The sequence below is a fragment of the Anomalospiza imberbis genome, chromosome 13, assembly GCF_031753505.1.
Source record: "Anomalospiza imberbis isolate Cuckoo-Finch-1a 21T00152 chromosome 13, ASM3175350v1, whole genome shotgun sequence".
Classification (NCBI taxonomy): domain Eukaryota; kingdom Metazoa; phylum Chordata; class Aves; order Passeriformes; family Viduidae; genus Anomalospiza; species Anomalospiza imberbis.
In genome coordinates this window covers 1,462,991-1,481,959 of record NC_089693.1, presented here as the reverse complement: position 1 = coordinate 1,481,959, position 18,969 = coordinate 1,462,991, and the positions used below count along the sequence as shown (strand labels likewise).

Here is an 18,969-nt window from a genome sequence, read left to right as displayed (position 1 = left end):
CCCAAACTGCTAATGAGCCTGCAGTTCTTGTCCTTAAACGCTGCAGTTCCGACCCAGGAAATGATTCCCGGCATTCCAAGAAACTGATGATTTGCATTCACCTTTGCTTCATCATTAAAAAGGGAATTCAGGGAGCACTGTGGAAGTGCCTGCAGAACTTAAAGCCATCCAATAATCGATGGCAAACCCATGTCCTGGGACTCGGCAATTTAGGGGGCATTGGAAAAGTTAATTTTGAAATTCCTAACTGAGGGTGCTTACCAGCAGGAATCTTGCCAGGAATCTTACTTACCAGGAATTTTGAAATTCCTAACTGAGGGTGCATTTTCAGATGGATAAGGAAAAGTTCTTGGGGCCAGATTCTTCCACATGGAATCTGCTGGATCCTCTTCCCACGGATCCACTGCCTGTGCCTGCAGCAGAGGAGCCAGGGTGGCATCTCCCCTTTGTCCTCTGGCTCCTCACCAGGCTCCACCTTCCTTCCATGTCCGTCATTCCAGAGGCTCTGCCCTGGTGGAAGTGATGGGGACTCGAGCCAGGACCAGGGAATTCATTCCTTCTGAGCCCTGTGCCTGATGGACACACAGGAGTGCGGGCACGGAGCACATCTGGGGCACCGAGGGGTTTGGGATCCCAGTGCTGGGAACTGAGGACAGAGCTCCCCAGAGCAGCTCTGTGCATTCTGCCAGGCCTTGCACAAGGTCTGGGCAGGGAATTCCACCCCTGGAGCAGCGGCAGCAATCTGGCTTTTCAGCCCAAGTTCAGTTTCTAATGGGAACCCAGGGAGTGGGGACAACACCTGACATTCCAGGGAAGCCCCCATCCTTACACAGGCAAAATCCAAACAGAATCTGGGCCGGGCTGCGTGTAATGGCTTTGGCCCTTGGCAGCATGGAGCTCCCAGCCCTGGCACAGCATCCCCCACACCACAGCTCAGCAACCTCCTCCTCAAGGCTCATCCACATCTGGCCAGTTTGCACCGGGAAAAGCTCCATAAAACCATCCAAGAGCCCTACAGCTGAAAAATGGAGTCTGGAATTCAGGAGTCACTTCCCAAGCCCCAGCCCTGTGTGCAGAGATAACTGGGAGCACATTTGTTTATTTAAACCCCAGAGAGGAAATCATAAAAACGTTCATTTGAAAAATGTAAACTCATCACTGTTTCCTTGAGCCACACACGTGTCACCTTCCAGCGTCCTCTGGGAGAGGAGGCAGGACAGTCAGACAAAGCCTCTGGAGCCAGGAGATGTTGTGGAATGTGGAACATGGGGAATGCTGTCACCAAGGCAGGCAGCTACAGCTAAATGGGTTTTTTGGCAATGAACACTAATTCAGGGAAGGATCATTCCCTCAGATTGCTCTGGCACTTCCAGCTGCAGAGGAATTCAGTTTTCTTCATCCGAGGAGAGACCTTCAATCTCATCCCTGTCTCCTCCAATCGCCATCCAGAAAGCTTTGGCCACCTACAATGGCAAAAAAGATGGGAAAGGGAGAACATTCCCATCAAATGACTGAAGATTTTGTATTTCCCATCCAAAGAGTAGGAACTGAGCAGCAGCTAAATCTGGCAACCAGCTGTGTAAGTGCCACACATCCTCTCTGAGGTGAAGGAACTTCAGCGACACAGAGGCAATGGTTCGGGTCATGGGAGGCACCTGTGATAAAACCCCGTGCTATTTAAGGCATCATTCCGTTTTCCAGGAGATCCACACTTTTCCATTGACTTGTGGAAGCTGGCCAGCACCCCCAGTGACTGCAGGGCTTTCAGCTCAGAATTCAGAAGGGGAAAGTCTTTTTTTTTTTATGGCAGTGGGGTGGAGTGAGATGATCTTTAGGGCCCCTTCCAACCCAAACCATTCCAGGATTTTATACTTTTCTGGTATTTCAAACTTCCACGTTATTCAATTTTTGGGAGATACCTGACAAGTCTTCCCTAGGACTGTGTGGTTTGTTCTCACTACTCTTAATCCAGGAACTCTCCAAGAGCAGGAACTGTGGCTTGGAAAGAAAACAGCCATTTTATTGATTCCCACCCCAATTCCCAAGGCTCACCTTCTCTGCGTGCAGCTTCCTCTGTTCGTGAGGCAGCGTGGCAGCTTTGTCTGTGGGGAAGGAGAGGATTGGGGTTGTGAAGCTCAGGAGGGAGCAGTGAACACCTCCTGCACCTGGATTTGGGAACTCCAGAGCAACATCTGCTGCTTTCAAGAGCATTATCAAGATGAAGGGCGAATGAATGGAAAGAGCAGCTACTTCTAAAGGACTTGAGGCAGGAGAACAGGAATTTCACAGCCTCCCAGCTCACTCCTGGCTCTCTCTGAGCCCCTGCAGGAGGTGCCAGAGCTCAGATCCATCTCTCCTGGGGCATTACCTTTCATTTCTTTCAGCTTTGAGAAGAGCCTTTCGAAGTTCTCCAGGTCCCCATCCCTCGCGGTCAGGCTGGCCAGCTCCTGGATGTCCATATCCAGCATGGGATCTGAAATACAGCTTGGTTGAAGAGAAATGATTCTGGTTTCTCAGCAGAAAACCAGGATTTTAACAGCTGCAAATCCCATTTGCAAATTCCAATGTCACAGGAGAGAAAGAAACACTTAATTTACTGATTGCTCATACAGACAAATCATGGCATTGTTACAGTGGTAATTAATTTTATGGAAGAAATCCTTCCCTGGGAGGGCGGGCAGGCCCTGGCACAGGTGCCCAGAGCAGCTGGGGCTGTCCCTGGATCCCTGGAAGTGTCCCAGGCCAGGTTGGATGAGCTTGGAGCAGCCTGGCACAGGGGAAGGTGTCCCTGCCATGGCAGGGGTGGAATGGGATGATTTTTAAGGTCCCTTCTAACCCAAAATATTCCAGATTCCATGATTCTGTGATACATTACGTGTGAGCTCATCCAGAATTTAAGATTTCTTGCTGATTCCAGAATGATCTGCCCAGAAACAGCCACAGAGTGAATCAAAGAGTGATGAGCTGTGCTGAGAGCACATCAAGCATCCAGACCTCACCCCCAGCTGGTAAGGCACTCCCATCTCCTGGAATGCTGCAGGGATTTAAGGACTCTCCTGGCTCTGGCAGTGCCTTTGTGCCCCACTTTCCCTTGGGGCCAGGGGCTCTGTGGGCCCGTCCCTGCCAGGTGTGCTGAGCTCACCTGCAGCACTGTCAGGCTCCAGGCTGTTTGTGCCGGCTCCATCCTCTCCACCATCTGACTGGGATTCTTCCCTGTCTCCTGGAGATGGGTTGGACTGTCAGGAACCAGAGATATTTCAGTATCCAGTAATGCATGAGAAAACAGCAGCAGCAAATCAGGTGCCCCCTGCTTTTCCTTCAAACCTTGCACTTTATCTCAAAGTGCAAAACCTGTGCCATGAAAAGCCCCTTCTGCAGCACTGGGAATTGGTGCTGCAGGAGGGATTTCAGGATGAATTTGTTGGGATTTTTCAAATAACACCGTGAAATGACAGGTTTTGTTTTGCCCAAAGGGGATAATTTGGATATAATCAAACCCATCTTGAGTGGAGCTTTTAGTGCTCTTTCCTTTGGCTCTGTGGCACAGTGGGGAGGTCCCAGGCATCCCCCAATGGATGAAGGCAGGGCCTGAGCAGAGCAGGAACCAGGAATTACTGGAATTACTGTTTACTTCTGTCTCCAGGGTCTCTTCACAGCCACGGCTCCTGTTTGCTCCTGCCAAGGTGCTGAGGAGACCAAAGCCCTGCGTCCTGTCTGCAAACAAAGCACAAAGTGCAAAATTACTGCAAATACTGGGACTGGTCAGGTGGGAGAGGGAGTGTTTCACAGCACCATGGAAAACTCTGCCATAAAAACAGATCTTAAGCAGAAATTTCACATCAACTCTAAGCTTTAAACTGTGTCAGCAATGTTTGCTGCTAAGTATTCCCCCAGAGAAGAGAAGTGTGAGCCACCGGAGGTGTGGGGTCTTTTTAAAGTTTGTTGGAACCCGCTGCTCTGTTGGGATCTGAGCTGGTAAATTCCAAATGAGGCAGCTGGAAAATCCAGAAGCAGAATTTGCTGTTGCTGGTGCTCAGGTTTAACCTCCATGGGAAGCAGCTCTGAGTCTGAAGCTGGATTCGGGAAAGGCAATGAAAGCCTTTGCTCACACATTGTCTGAACAGGCTGAGCACGACAGTCACGGCAGTGAAAACTGTTAAATATCCAATTCAGAATTCCTGGGTGGATTCATCCATCAAATCCAGGGTTTCTTCTCACTGCAAGGTGCTCTGGGCACTCCCCACTGCTGGCCTAGGGTGTATCTCAATGCTGTTTCAAAACCCAACCTAAAAAATGGTTTCAAACCTGAACAGTCATCTGAGATAAAAAAAGTGGTGCAGTATTTTTAATTTAAACCGGCTGTATTTTAAAACCTGTTTTATATAAAAATATGTGCATAAAGGGTGATATGATGAGGTGTTTTTTACTAAGTCAGGTTTTTCTAAGTCAGTTTACTACTCCATACAAACTGGCTTTGCACTGAGTAGTAAATATTTGCAGTTACACAAGGCACTCAGGAGATTTTTCTGCAAACCTTTGTATTTTAGTCAACTAAAACTGAAATGATGTGAAGTTATTGTACCAGAAATAGCCAGGAAATAATGACTTCTGCCAGAAGAAAGATTTAATGTTACTTTTTAAAAGAAGTATGTTCTCAATTATTACACTCATGACTAAGCTCTAGACTCAACTGTTGAGGTGATGTCATTTGGATGCTCTGTCCAAATTTCCTTGCCATTTCTCCAGACTCTCATTTTGAGGGGCTGGATGCGTAACTGCCATCCAGCACTTCCACAAACACATCTCCATGAGAGAATTCCTGGGCCCCCATTCCCTGTTCCCTGCTCCTGCAGCTGATCTGTTCTGCCCCATCCCTGGCAGGTATTTGGGGCCACTGGCTCTGCTTTATCCCCTTCTGCTGCTTTAACAGATCCCTGGCCAAAGGGGTGGGAGAAGTGAATCAGTGGAGCTGAATGAATTCCCTGGAAAACGTTCAGCTGCCGTGAAGTCCGGCAGGTCAGTGAACAGGAACTGGAGGATAAAAGTTTGGGATTTGCATCCCAAAGCAAAGCAGCTTCCCCAGGTTTCATGGACTGAGCAGAGAGCTGGCTTTGGGGAAGCTGTGAAGATGAACATGGAGCCAATTTCTGAGTCACCTCAAGCAAGGCAGGACACTGCAGTGCAGAATGTCCTGGAGAGAGAACATTCCCACACTGGCAGAGGGGTGGATGCGGTGATCTAATCATGGCCCTCGTTCATAGCTGGGATTAGAGCTTGTCCTGCACAGAAAAACGGCAGTGGCTCCACATTCCCTCCTCCAACACTGCAGAACCCCAGCCAGAATTACTACAAATGTCATCCCTTTCTGAAAAACCTGGAGTGTGCAGCAGGGATCTCTGAACAGCAGCTATTTGTCCCTGGATCCGTGTTTAGGGAGGAGGCAGACACAACACTTGGTTGCAGGCACACCCTTGGAAAACCCTTCCTATAAACTCCTTTTATTGGATGTAAAAGTTATTTCAACTTCTGGGTGCAATTCAGGAAGTGGGTGATGCCTTACACAGTGTTCTTAAGGCAGGAAAGCCAAAAATTAGCTCATCCCACTTATTGGAGGAGTCAGTGGCTACGATGGAGCCCAGAGCAGCTGTGGCTGCCCCTGGATCCCTGGAAGTGTCCAGGCCTGGCTGGACAGGGCTTGGAGCAGCCTGGGGCATGGGAGGTGTCCCTGCAGGGGTGGAATGGGATGGGATTTAGGGTCCCTTCCCACCCAAACCATTCCATGATTCCATGCTCTGTGTAGTTTCACAGGAATCACTCATGATGCTCTGATGCTCTGAACATGGATTCAGCATTCCCAGATTCCTGTTTCATAGCCAAGTGTTTTCCACTGCCTTTACCCATTATTATATCTCCAGTCTGTCTCCAGCTGTCACATGGTGATCCTTACACATAAAATTAGAATTAACACACCAAAATTCACAATTTGTTTCAATGGCCTCCCTAAATCAGGTTAATTGGCTGTGATTAGAGCCAGGCTCATTCCTGGCCCCACCTGAGATAAGCAGCTTCACCTGGGATCACTCAAACTGGGATTTAGGCAGGAAAGAAGCCAAGAAGCCTCTTCTAGAGAGCTGGAAATGCTTTCTCTTCTGGCCACAGAGGCTCCTGCAGGGACAGAGAGGCAGCAGCAGTTTAGCACCTCTGTGGGGAGGTAATGTGCTATCTGGAGAATCCCTCATGTTCTCCTGCTCAAGAAAACTTCCAGAGACTGAAGGGAGCTCCAAGGCCTGGAGAACCAACTTTACACCAGCTCCAGAAAGGATTTGCTCCTGGGAGATCCCCAGGTAAGACTGCTTGTTTGGCTTGGAGTAGAGATAATGCTGTTCCACTTACTCACAAAGCACGTGGCATTGGTTACTTGGTGTAAACTTGTTTCTAATTGTTTTTAATTCAACTATGCTACATTTAACAATTCTTTTTATGGACCTGTGTGAGAATGATGCAGTTAATGGTGAGAGAAAAAAATCTGAAGTTTAAAATTTTAATTAATAGGTGTGTGAAAAAAACCTGCAGTTTGAGAATTGTGTTGGGGCTTAATGCAATAAAATACTGTGAGTTTGGTGTTTGTGCTTGAAAAAAGTTATTCCTGCTCTGTCTGTAAATCTAAATTCTCATGGAAACAGGTTTTTGAATTAAGGTGACACCTAACAGTGCTATAAGTATTTGCTACTACACATTTACAACTGGAACTCTCTTAAGGTCTCTGATAACTCTTCCCTGCATGGTTTTCAACCAGCCAGGAATTACAGTTCATTCAGTGGAAAAGCTGAAGTTGGATTTACATGGCAGTTTCTAGGATCTGGAGGAAGCTGAGAACAAAAGATATGTTACAGGTTGTAAAAAGTTTTATTTTAAGCAAAATGAGCTCAACAATTTCCCTTTGAAGGCACAGTCAGGCTGCAACACCTTCCAAATATAGCTCACTTCCTGAGGGGTTTGTGCTGGTGCAGCAGTGCTGTGTGGGGTTGGTGCTGTGCAGAGAGAAAATCAGGATTTTTCAAGGACTCTGACCTTTACAGAACACACCAGTGATGTGCAGGAATTTCCCCCCTGTGAGGAACTGAACATGTGACGAAATTCTGCTGTTCTGTAAGGTGGCATCTGCCAAATACAGGAAGTGTGTTGTTAAAAAACCAATTTTAGCACAAGTGAGATAACCTGACACCATCTGCCAAGGTTACCTGTTTCTCTGCAATGGTTCCACTGAATCAGACCCCAGCTTCGCCTCAGCTCTGATGGGGAATGAGAAATCCTCAAAAAGCTGCATTAAAAAATGGAAGCTAATAATTCTCATCCTGGATTTACTGAGTCCCAGCAAGCACCCTGCAGACACAGACATTAACAGCAGCCTCTCAGTGCTTTAAATCACTCCACAGTTAATTGCTGCAGGAAGGGAGAAGCCACAGCAGTGGGAAATGGGACATCAGGGAGCAGAGAGGTGTTGGAAGGTGGGTGTGGGATGAGGCTTTGTGAACAAGAAATTCCAGGCCAAACACTCCTGAAGAGTTTATTCTTCCTACATTTTCTGTAGCAGTTTGTGTGATTAGAAAGGTAATCAAAGGTTTTCCAGTAAATGGAAGGATCTTCACTTCTAACCACAGCATTTCCTTTTCTGATGAGTCTAAGGCTAAAGTGATTTTTCCAGAATTCTAACTCTACCTGATAATCAGCTTCCTCAGAAAATGATCTGGGGTTGCCCATTTTTTGCACTGTTGTCAAAAAATTCTGTGGTTTCCATGTACTCAAGTGGGGTTTTCTGTAGCAAAAACAGCCCTTAAATGTTTGACATGGCTCCTTTGCCAAATCTCATCTCTGCACTTGCTATTCTCATCCCTAGCTCAAAAATTTAAAAAACAAACCAAAAATCCCCTGCAACAGATGTGGAATTTAACCTTTACTTCTACACTCAATCATGTATCTGTCTGATAAAGCTGATAATTACAACCTATTTCCTACTAGAGTTTGGTGGGACAAACGTTGAGTTTTCATTGCAACTAGCAGAATTAATGGAATATTTCACTCAAATTATTGGTGGAGTACAAGTAAAAGCAGAGAGGGAGCAGGTGCTGGAACAGGAGGAAGTTTTACACAGAAATCCTTTCCTGTGAGGGTGGTGAGGCCCTGGCACAGAGCAGATGTGGGTGGAAGTGTCCAAGGCCAGGTTGGGTGAGCTCGGAGCACCCTGGGATGGAGAATAAGCTGAGCTTTAAGGTCCCTCCCAACCCAAACCACGGCAGGATCCTGTGCTAAATCTCACCCACTGCCTGTGAGCTCATCAGGACGTGGAGGGAGGGTGGAAGCAATGCCTGGAGCCTCCTGTTGCCTGGGCCAGGTCCCAGCGTGCTGCAGCTGTGCCTGTACTGATCCAGCTGCTCCATCTGAACTCCCCCCAGCCCTGCAGAGCTCAGGGCCAGGCCCCAGGGGCACCTACCACCCTTCATGACCACGTTGGACCAGACGTTGGCGTTGAGGGCCTGCACGATGCGCTTCACTCCGGTGGACTCGGGGAAGTCATCTGCACCAAAACACAGAGAGTGACTCTACAACTCTTAAAAATAACTCTAAAAACCAGCACGTGCCTCCAGAGGCGGGGCTGAAGGCCTGTCCCATCTTCTCACAATCACTGTGAATTCTGCTCCTGGTACAAAACACAGATTTCTCACCTTTGGTTGATGAGAGGCCAAGGAAATGTAAATTAATGCCTCACTTCTTGGGCTGAGCTTCCAGGGATAATGAACTGAGAGCTCAGCATTTTGCAGATATCTAAATTATTTTTGCTAAATATTTAGCAGGAGGCCTGCATTAAGTAACATCTTTATAGCATATTATAAAAGTATAATGCATTTAAATATAAATATATTATAATTATAAATATTACTAAATAATAAACAATAAACTAGTAAATTACGATAAATAACTATAATATATAAAAGTATATTATACTTCATAGTATATATATATAAATTTTACAGTAACAGACAAGAAACTTGAATCTTTAGCCCCAAGATCTTTTACAATGCTGTATAGCATAGAAATATACTAGAAAATAGATACTGGAATTACTTTTCTTTCTTTGAGAAAGTATAGAACTTGAGACAACCATTTAAAAAGGGCGTGATGCCAGTAAAAAATGGAAAGGAATATTGTAAAGCTGTCCCCACAATAACTAACTCCAAAAGTTCCAGTAACCCTGGGAATTACAGGAACTTGAAAGGCCAGGGAAAGCATTATTCAGATTTTAATTTAATTACTGAATAGATCTGACACCACTTTGGATCAAGTCAGTTTTCCCATTTCCTCAGTTTAGTCAGCTTCCCATGTTTGTGCAGGTTGACAAAGGGCAAAAAAAACCCCAAACAATCCTTTGGATATAAAAATGTTTTTGTTTAGATATCAAACTCAAGTGACTCAGGTGCAGTAATTGAAACTGCCTTTAGAAATGCATTTAAGGCTGAAATCAGATGTTTTGCCCTGTGTGATGCTGCTGTTTGGTTTGATATCAGAGTCATTATCAAGAGCTTCAGTTCAGAGCTCCTGTCCTGACTCTGCAAACTGACAATGAGTCAAAACAAAAGTTCCAGTTTATTTGAGATGAGCTGCCTGAAATGTCAGAATTTCGAGCAGAGATTGGCCCAGTGTGTTTACAGCGTCTGTCGTGCCTTTTGTAACTCACCCAGAATGTTTGGGGGGTAAATAAGTTACTCACAGGAACACAGTTCCTCCTCTGCATGAGTCACAGTGAATCAACTACCAGATTAAACAGCTAGGAAAGAACATGTATCCCAATATTCCAAAAATTAACATCCTGAGTTGTTATTAGTCCCATTAAATAAATGCTAAAGAGCTTGTTCCCATAAATGGTAAAAGAGCTTGTTCTTTACAACAATTATTCAATAGAAAAATGTCTTGATTTAAGGTTACTTTTTAAAGCAATTAGTATTTGTTTAGTCTAAGGAGTCTTCCGATTTTCCCAGTTTATGTGAATTCAAATCTGTGATCTCCCTCCTTGACTAAAAAAAAAGGGAAACATTTTTAAGGGCATGGTGGGGAGAGAGGGAGACCTCTCAGCTCCTCAGGATCCAATTTTAGTAGGCCTTTAAAGGGGGGAAAGGGGTGGGATGTGTTCCAGTTGAGGATTTTATAGTGAATTATTTTTGGTGACTGCAATGTGCTTGGAGAACCTGAAATAGAGCAAATGTTGGTGACTAATTCCTCTCCAGCCTGCAGTTATCTCATTTTCCTCCAGAGAGGCAAGGTGTAAATGCTTTTTTGTGCCACTGAAGTGAGGAGATAAGGCTGATGCTGATAAGGCTGTCAGGAAATGCACAGTCACTTTTCAAGAGTGCAACACCACACTTCTGCCTCTTCTTGCTGGCTTTTTTTTTTCCAAGTTCTAAATATTGGGCAGCCAGTGATTCTGAAACTGGTTTATTTCCTGTGTGGCTCTGACATGTTTTTAACAACCTGCCATTTTCAGCCTATCATGTCACTGTTTGTACCAAGATAGCATAAAATAGTTTTCAAGTCTTTTTTAAACCAGAATTTTTCTGCCATCATGCAGAAAAATGTTTCTTTAGATTGATTTTCCAAGTGGAATATAAACTTCTGATGTATCTATAGAGTCCTAGGGCAGTGCCAGTACAAGGAGCAGATATTATTTTTATGTAGGTGCTGCATAAACAGCAGCTGGATTTGGGAGGGGACAAATGGAATTTCTCAGAGGAAATAACCTCCTCCCCCTCCTGACCTTTTACAGCTGAGACTCAGCCCCACCAACTGGGAGCATTCCATGCTGTAACCATGTGGCATATCCACAATTGCAAGGGGCAGAACTTTATTTAGAAGGTATTTTTGGGGCACTTTTTCATTCTCAACGTGGCAAGAGAAGCAGCAGACCTACCATCTTCATCAGGCAGCTCCTCAGGGCTGAGCTCTACCAGCTCAAAGCCATGCTTGATGCACCATTCTTGAGCTTTCTGTCTGTTTACACCTAAATTGGGAGACAAAAATGGGTATTAAAGGTGCAGATTTGAGACTAGTACCACCGTACATTTATCAGAATATTTAGCTGTGTTTTATTCCCTCAAAGTTGCTTGCTTGCTCTGGAGTGTATGGCAAAGTGTAGAGCAGCTGGCATGGATCCTCCATTCACTGCGGATCCCAAAAATAGAGAGTTAAACTCCTCCTTGGAACTGAGGAACAGAATAAAATGGTTTTGCAGAGGGTACAATGTAGGTGTGAATGAAGACTTCTGTTAACTCTGAGTTTGACACTGAATTAAGCTGCAGGGACACACCTGCATCTCCCAGCTTGCTGTTGTCTAGAGGCACAGCAAATGTGTGTGCTCAATGTCCAAATGTCAAAAAAAATGGCAGTAGCAACCAAGTCCTCCCCATTTTTTTCAGCAGGATCATGCACATCCAGCAGCAGGAATGCCTTTTAGTCCCCCTGCAGTGGCAGGACAGAGCTGACTCTGAGCAATCTGGTAAAATTCTGATTCAGTTCTAACCACATCCCACTGAAGGTTTCAGCTCCTGCTCCCCAGAGCTCTCCAGGCCACTCTCACCCAGACTCTGAGAGGCAATTGTTGATGTAATTAGAAAGTTAATTATTATGCAGGTTAATGGCTCTAAGTGAGGATGGGAATTCTTTGGGTCTCCTACCATTCTCAGACACTCGGTCACAAACCAGGATCATCACTTCTGGTAGCCACTCTTCTGTCAGGGGCAGCCATTCAGAGACACCCTCGAGTCCAGTTTTCTACAGGGGAAAATAAAAGTGTTCTTTGGAATACATCCTACAATACTTTAGTTTTTCATAGTATTAGAACAGAATTATATAAAGAAATAGGGTTTTTTTTGTCTCAACTTTTCTGGTTTCTGCTAAACCAGTTTTCACTGCTGCTGGTTTAGTAGAATTCAGGGTGAAAAGCCCTGAATTTTATGTTTAGCTCCCTAAATTTTGTCTGTCCTAAAGGAGCCTTTAAGAAGCAGCAGCAGCTAGGAATAAAGCTGGAGATGGTGAGCTGGATTTGCCATGGTGGCATAATGACTCCTGAAAAACCCTCTTCCAGCTGGAGGAGAGTAGTAAGAGAGAAGGAAACTGCTGCTATTGTTAGCAGGGAAATTTAATATTTATTATCGATCTTCTGCCAATGAATAGAACAGCTTAAAGGGGATGGATGGAGGTTCTGATTTATGGTTCTCACTGTGACAAAGCAACTACATGAGAGATAAAGCAGGAGAATGAAGCAGAAGAGCCTTACTGTTGTGCTGTCAAAGTACACAACAAATGCCTGCACAGCCTCAGCAATCTCTCCCGTCACGTGGAATGTGTTTGGAACCACACAGAGGTGGATGTCTGCAGAATAATATTTGTTATCTATCGTCCAGGGGTAGAAATTCACTCTTCCACTTGTTATTGCACCCACAGTAAGGTCATCTTTTCCTGTGATACCTGCAGGTGAGAAAATGGGTGAGGAGGAGGGTAAAACCAGCAGCAAGAAAATAATTTGTCTAGGAAAGTACAGTGCCAATGCAGATCCATCTTTACTATAATAAACCAGTACATAATCAAGATCTTTAAAAATTCAACTCAATTTGTTACTCTGTCCCAGATTTTATTGCTTAGCTTTCAGGAGAGTTTATTTTCTAGTTTTCAATAAAAAATATGGCCCAGAAGCTGCAGAAAACCTTTTGTTTTCCTGGAAATGCCTTTTCAAGTGTTAACCTCAAACTTAGTATCTGTTAACAGGATGTATGGAGAGAAAACCTAAACTTTATTACAACCTTTGCATGCTCATTGAGATGTAAAGATCTGTTTAACTGTGACCAAAACCTGAAAACCTAAACTTTATTACAACCCTTGCATGCTCATTGAGATGCAAAGATCTGTTTAACTGTGACCAAAACCTGAAGGTAACTAATGAGAAAAGAACCCAGTTCCTACAATTCAGCTGTAATTCCCATTAAATTCCGTGTAGGAGCTCAACCATTAAAATGCAGTGCTTTGCTCAGGTGCTGTCAAGCTCTGCCCTCCAAGGCAGGAACCTTCCCAGGAACACTCTCAGGAGCTGAATCAGAGCTGGAAGCAAAGCATCCCATTATTCCTTGAGGGAAAGGCCAGGAAATCTTGTTCAAGCTGGATGAACTCATGGACACTTTAGAACACAGGTCAGTTATTTATAAAATGGACTGAGTCATCCAGAATTGCCTTGGGCAGGAGAAGAGTTAAAGAATAAAGTACATGGCTTTTCAAGGATTTGTATTTTAAGGTACTGAGAGTTCCTGGAGCTGCTGGAACAGGCTGTTCCCCAAATAGTCTGGAGATGAATTTGAATTTATCTGTATCTTATTAGTAAAGAGACAGGGAAATCTCCTTGCCAAGGCTGCAGTGAATTTTACAACTGAACTGCAAAGCTGAGAAATGGATCTGGTGAATGGGCACAAGGCAGGGAGAGCTGTAAACCAGGATTATTTGCAGCCCTGAGGAGGAGATGGAATCTGAGGGAGAAATGTGACCTTGGAAACAGAAACCTGTAGCCATTTCCTCCTTAAGAGGATGAAACAGGAGTCTCCTCTCTGGGCTTCTTAAAATAAGAAGTGCCACATCTAAATGATTTTTCCAGGTTCAAGTTTTATTTTATTTTATTATTGGATGGCAATTATTTTTCAGAATAATTGGTCTTTAATTAGATGACATTCCATGCTAAGATTACCCACCTCACTTTGGAGCTGGGGGACAAAGATCCTGAGTCACCACCAAACAAACCTGGGTTCTGAGCTTTGTATTCTCAGAGGTTTTGTTTTGAATAGGATATTAATTTCCCCTTACTAGTGTTTTGACAGTTAAAAATAAGTAACTAAATTAAAATCAGTTTGAGCTAACAGAATTACAAGTCAATGCCACAGGAGGCTAAGAATAAAAGGGTCCACAGAAATTGAAACCCAGCAAATCAGCAGTAAGACTTAGGGAGAAAAATGGGGTGAGGAAGGAAATCAGCTCTGAAGTCACCTGAGTCAGTCTCCCTAACAAGGACAGAAAGGGAAAGAACTTTCATAAAAAGTTTTCAAAAGCTGATATGAATTTCACATTTGCTTTGTAAAGGATATTTATTTTAGAAGAGTTCATGGACAAATTTAGGTCTCAAAGCACTGCTAGAATGAGGCCATGTCCCATTTCCTATTACCTGCTACTTGTTCCTGTATTTTAAGGGGTTTTCTTTCATCCCATTGTGCTGCTGATTACCCATCCTTCATGCTGAGATTTTGCCAATTCCCTGTGAAATTTCTATCCCAGTAAAAGATGGATGTTGCACACTAAACTCCAAGGGCTTCAGGAACCTGGTGAAAGGATTCAGACCTGCTGTGTCTCAGGCTGCTCGTGGGGCTGTAAGAAATCACTGCACAACAGCCTGATCACTCCAGGCAGGAAACTGAGCAGCTTGTCAGTTTTCTCCCCAAAAAGTCACTTGGAACAATTCGATTTTGGTCTTTAGAGCAAACAAGCAGAGACTACCAAAGAAATATACACTGTAACTCAAACTGAGTTCTCATTCGATGCAGGAACTAGCTTTAAGGGCTGCATTTACCACCCCAGCATTCCAGAAATTTCTTTTCTAGACAGCCTGGATTTGAATGAAAGCAGGAAATTCAGCCAGAATAGTTTGGTATCTAATTTAGAGGGAATTGATGAGAATAAACTCCTAGAAAATGAATACGGCAAAAGGAGGTGGCTTGTCCAGCTGAGCCCTTCTGAGTGAGTTATGAGTGAGTTCCTCCTTTTTCATGTGAAACTGCTCAGCCGTGGAAAGTGTCAGTGGTTTGCCAAGCTCAGAGCCTGGAGAAGCACGTGAGTCACTGTGTGACCACAGCAGAGCCAGGCCTGGGCTGGCCCTGCCCCGAGCCCCAGCAGCTCCACGGGGCACAGCAATGCAAACCCTGTCCAGCTGCAGCACCAGAACCACACCTGCAGAGGCTCACAGTGCTGACAGAGCTGCTCGGTGCCACCCAAACCCAGCAGCCAGAGCTCAGGGTCCTGGCGAGCCCTGGGACTGCTGGGCTCTTGCTGTACTGAAGTGATGCTCCCGGTGTCCCCAGCAGCTGCTGGGTGCCCCTGCAGCCATCCTGGCGTGATTCCCACACTGCACAAAAGCACTGGCAGCAGCAGAAGCTGCCTCCTCACGGGGGATGGTCTGAGGCTGTTTTTGGCTGCTCCAGCATCACCCCGGGGGGTGACCTCCTGCAGCCCCCAAAGCCCTGTCCTGCACGAGGGTCACCACCCCTGCTGGGTAATTCCCCTTCCCCAGCTGATCCCACAGCTGACTTTGCTCTTTTTGTATCAGAAAACCATTAAACAACAAACAGCAGCTGACACACGAGATCAGTTCATGGCTCAGGAACTGATCCTGGCTGGTGTCACACAGCTCCAGAACTTCCAAACTTCTCTGGAGCCTCTCCAGAGGAAAAGGTTTCATTATTTCCAGGCAGTCAGTCACTGGCTTCTGTTTTTCAGCAAGTTCACCAGCTGTGTCCCTTCACTCACAAGTATGTATATATTTTAATAAAGCAGACAATAGGTATATATATAAAAATTTTTTTGGAAATTTTTTTCAGCTATTTACAAAAATGTTTGCTCATTTTACTGACTTAAATATCGACATTTAATTTCATATTTTATCATACGGACAAGATAAATAAGCATTTTGAACACTAGAAAGAACATGGCAATATTATAAAATCTCACATCCCCTCCCACTTTTAATGCTGAATCTTACCAAGCCTTCTGAAAGTGCAATTACTTTTGAAAAAGGGGGGTTGAAGACCAGAAATAACTTTTCAGAAGAGTTAAATAATCAGAGAACCACATGCAGCTCTCCTGCATAATTGCCCTCTTCTCTAATACCCAAGTGGTATTTAAACACTTTTAGCACATTATGTGTCTAATGATATTTTAAAAAATCATTACTACTTCTTTTTGCAGTTTTTTTTTCCCAAAGGGGTTAAGATATTGACCACTTTTCAGAGTGTTTTTCAGGCTGAATTAATGTTTTAAGAACGTAATGCCCTAAATGCTCCCAAATCCTCAGAGTTGTCAGGTACATGGAGTAGTTCCCACATTCTGGGCCTTGAGAGCCACCTGGTGGAATAAACCATAAAAAATACTGCTAAAACTACACCAAGGAGTAAAGAGAACCCAAATATGCTGGGGAGGAGGGGAGTGGCAAAAATCCAAAAAGAAAAGGAAGAACAATCACATCAGACAGAAGGAAAACTGAACCAATCTTATTTGCAGTTTTGTGATAAATGCATCACAATAACAACAGGCAGATCTATGTTGAGCACTTTAAATAGCTTTGTTTTGCCATAGTGTCCCATAAATTAAAGCCTTCAAGGCACCCTGCAGAAACCCAAAGAAATAAAAATGTATCTAGCAAATGGACCATCAGCTGCTTCTCACCCTCAAGCCATTTTCCATTTAACAGGAGGAAAACCCAGGAAAAAGTCTTGGAATTGGCCTGAAAAGTCCTGGCAGGCTGTTTGACCCCACCAAACCCTCCCCACTGCTGCCCCGTCCCTGCCTGTGTGTCCCTGAATGTTTTACAGTCTGCTGCCTCTGATTTAATTTCTCTTGTTATACAAAGCAAGGAGTTAAGATGCTGATGGTATTTATTTTATCCCATGATTTTATTTCTTTCAGGAGGATTTTAATGTAACCCAGTCAGAGGACACACAGACAGGACTCCAGATTTGGAACTGGGAGCAGTGGAAGCTGAGATATTTCAAAGTTAGTACCAGTTTTTAAAAAAATCTAAGCTTAAATTTTAAGACTTTCTCGGATTAAGTAGCTTTTTGCTCACCTACCTTTTCTACCTGTTTCATTTCACTATGCAAAGTAATGAAAGGGGAAACATAGAGGAACCTTGAGTAATTCCTTCCAATTCACTTACACCTTCCTCAAAAATAAGCTAATAATACTGTTTTTTTGGTGTGGAATCTTTAAGTCATTCAGTGTCCTGCAGCTGCTTTGTCAGAGAAGCCTTTGGCTGCATATCTTGTACTGTTATTTTTGCTGTAATGAGGTGGAGGGAGGCAGTTCCTGGGGGCAGCCTTGTGCTAGGTGAGGTCCTAAGTAAGAATTGCCCAGAAAGAGAGAAAAACAAATCCAGAGAAGATTAGAGGGAGTTAAATTCTACATCTCAGTGTGCACAGCAAACTTGATGAATTCCCGAAAAACCAAGGCTGTCCTAACATAGGTAACCCACCAAGATCTGAACAGCTTCTTCCTGGAATCCCCTGATTTTAAAACTCCCCAAAATTCCACCATGGTTTCCTCTACTATCAGATCTAAAAACGGCAAGGGCTTCCCGGGAAAACCTCTTCCTACTGAGCGAGCTCTACGCACTCGGTACCAAGTGTAATCTGCAATTCTACCAGCTGCACAACAGACAGGATTTTTACCTTTCCCTTTTAATCCTTCCGCACTGAGAAAACTGTGAATTATTTCCTTAAAGCACTAAGGAGGCTCCTGACACCCTCTGTAAAGGGGCCGGGGGCTGCGGTCCCCCTACCCTGAGGGGAGGATTGAGACCCTGAGAGAACTGCGACCTTGACGGGAAAAATGAGAACCTGAGGGGAGAGCTGAGATCCTGAGGGCAAAACTGAGACCGTGAGGGGAAAATTGGGACCGTGATGGCATGGCAGCGACCCTGAGGGGAAAACTGGGTCGTGAGGGGACGGCAGCGACCCTGAGGGGAGGAGTGAGACCGTGAGGGGATGGCGGCGACCCTGAGGGGGAAAACTGAGACCGTGAGGGGAAAATTGGGACCGTGATGGCAAGGCAGCGACCCTGAGGGGAAAATTGGGTCGTGAGGGGACGGCAGCGACCCTGAGGGGAGGACTGAGACCGTGAGGGGATGGCGGCGACTCTGAGGGGAGGACTGAGACCGTGAGGGGATGGTGGCGACCCTGAGGGGGAAAATTGAGACCGTGAGGGGATGGCGGCGACTCTGAGGGGGAAAATTGAGACCGTGAGGGGATGGCAGCGAGCCTGAGGGGAGAACTGCGATCCTGAGGGGAAAATAGCCCCCTAAAGGCCAGGGCTGGAGGGAGCCGCTGCCAGCCTGATTCGCGCGGGCGCGGGCAAGCCGCGGCCCCTGGTTCCGCCCGCTCGGGCGCCGCGGCGGCCCCGACTCACGTTTGACGAGCTCCTCGGGCGCGAAGCCCGCGGCACAGCTGGTGAGCAGCGCCAGCGGCCGCGCTGCCGCCGCCATGGCGCCCGCGCCGCGCCCCTTCCGCCGCGCCGCCGCTACCACCGCCCGCGGGGGGCGCGGCCGGGGAAGGGCCCGGGCGGAGCGCGGGCTCGGCCCCCGCTGGATGCGCTGTCCCCCCCCCGGCGGCGGGGCGGATGGTGCGGCCCGGCCGGCGCGTCCCGTTGCCGGGTGCGGCGGTGCCGCCATGGCCGGAGCGGGGCCGGCACCGCCGGGTGCGTTCGGACAGCGCCGGGACCGGCGCCTCCCTCCGCGGACCGGCCTCTCCTGCCCCGGCAGAGCAGCCGGGACGCCCCGGGTTATCCCTCAGCGCCCCGGGTCGTCCCTCGGTTGAGGCGCGGCGCGCCCGATGCTGCTGAGGGGACGGGGGATGCGCGGGGCTCGGCGCTGCCTGAGGGGCAGCGGCTGGGGCGTGTGGGAGCGGGGCTTGGGCTGTGGGTACGGCGGGGCTCGGAGGTGCTTGGGTAACGTAAATCGTAAATACACGGGTTTGACACGGGCTGTGCTCTCCTCGCAGGCTGCCTGGAGTTTGTATCTCCCCTCTCCTTAAGGCTTTTGAGATCCCTGCCCCGTGAAAGCGCCTGTGCCGTGTGTGAGATGTGCGAGGAAACATCGTTCTTTAAGCGGAGAATCTCAGTCCT

General features: G+C 46.2%; 1 protein-coding gene and 1 long non-coding RNA gene across 2 annotated transcripts in view; both read right to left on the bottom strand.

Annotated features, from left to right (window-relative positions):
- Positions 1-18,969, bottom strand: part of LOC137481673 (uncharacterized) — a 358,787-nt gene that overhangs the window by 92,917 nt on the left and 246,901 nt on the right. The window lies entirely within an intron of this gene.
- Positions 1,047-18,532, bottom strand: AAGAB (alpha and gamma adaptin binding protein). The gene is made up of 10 exons (XM_068203520.1): positions 18,256-18,532; positions 12,326-12,516; positions 11,724-11,820; positions 10,961-11,050; positions 8,492-8,575; positions 3,632-3,714; positions 3,143-3,236; positions 2,369-2,473; positions 2,053-2,102; positions 1,047-1,463 (listed from the first exon to the last, which is right to left on the bottom strand). The coding sequence occupies exons 1-10, from the start codon at positions 18,515-18,517 to the stop codon at positions 1,386-1,388; spliced, it is 1,134 nt and encodes a 377-aa protein (XP_068059621.1). The 5' UTR covers positions 18,518-18,532; the 3' UTR covers positions 1,047-1,385.

Excerpts from the sequence above, each read along its gene's own strand:
- AAGAB (XM_068203520.1), bottom strand. The coding sequence starts at position 18,517 with ATGGCGGCACCGCCGCACCCGGCAACGGGACGCGCCGGCCGGGCCGCA. Across the intron at positions 12,517-18,255 it reads GCCCGAGGAGCTCGTCAAAC|GTATCACAGGAAAAGATGAC; the intron begins GTGAGTCGGGGC and ends TCTCACCTGCAG. Across the intron at positions 11,821-12,325 it reads TGTACTTTGACAGCACAACA|AAAACTGGACTCGAGGGTGT; the intron begins GTAAGGCTCTTC and ends TTTCCCCTGTAG.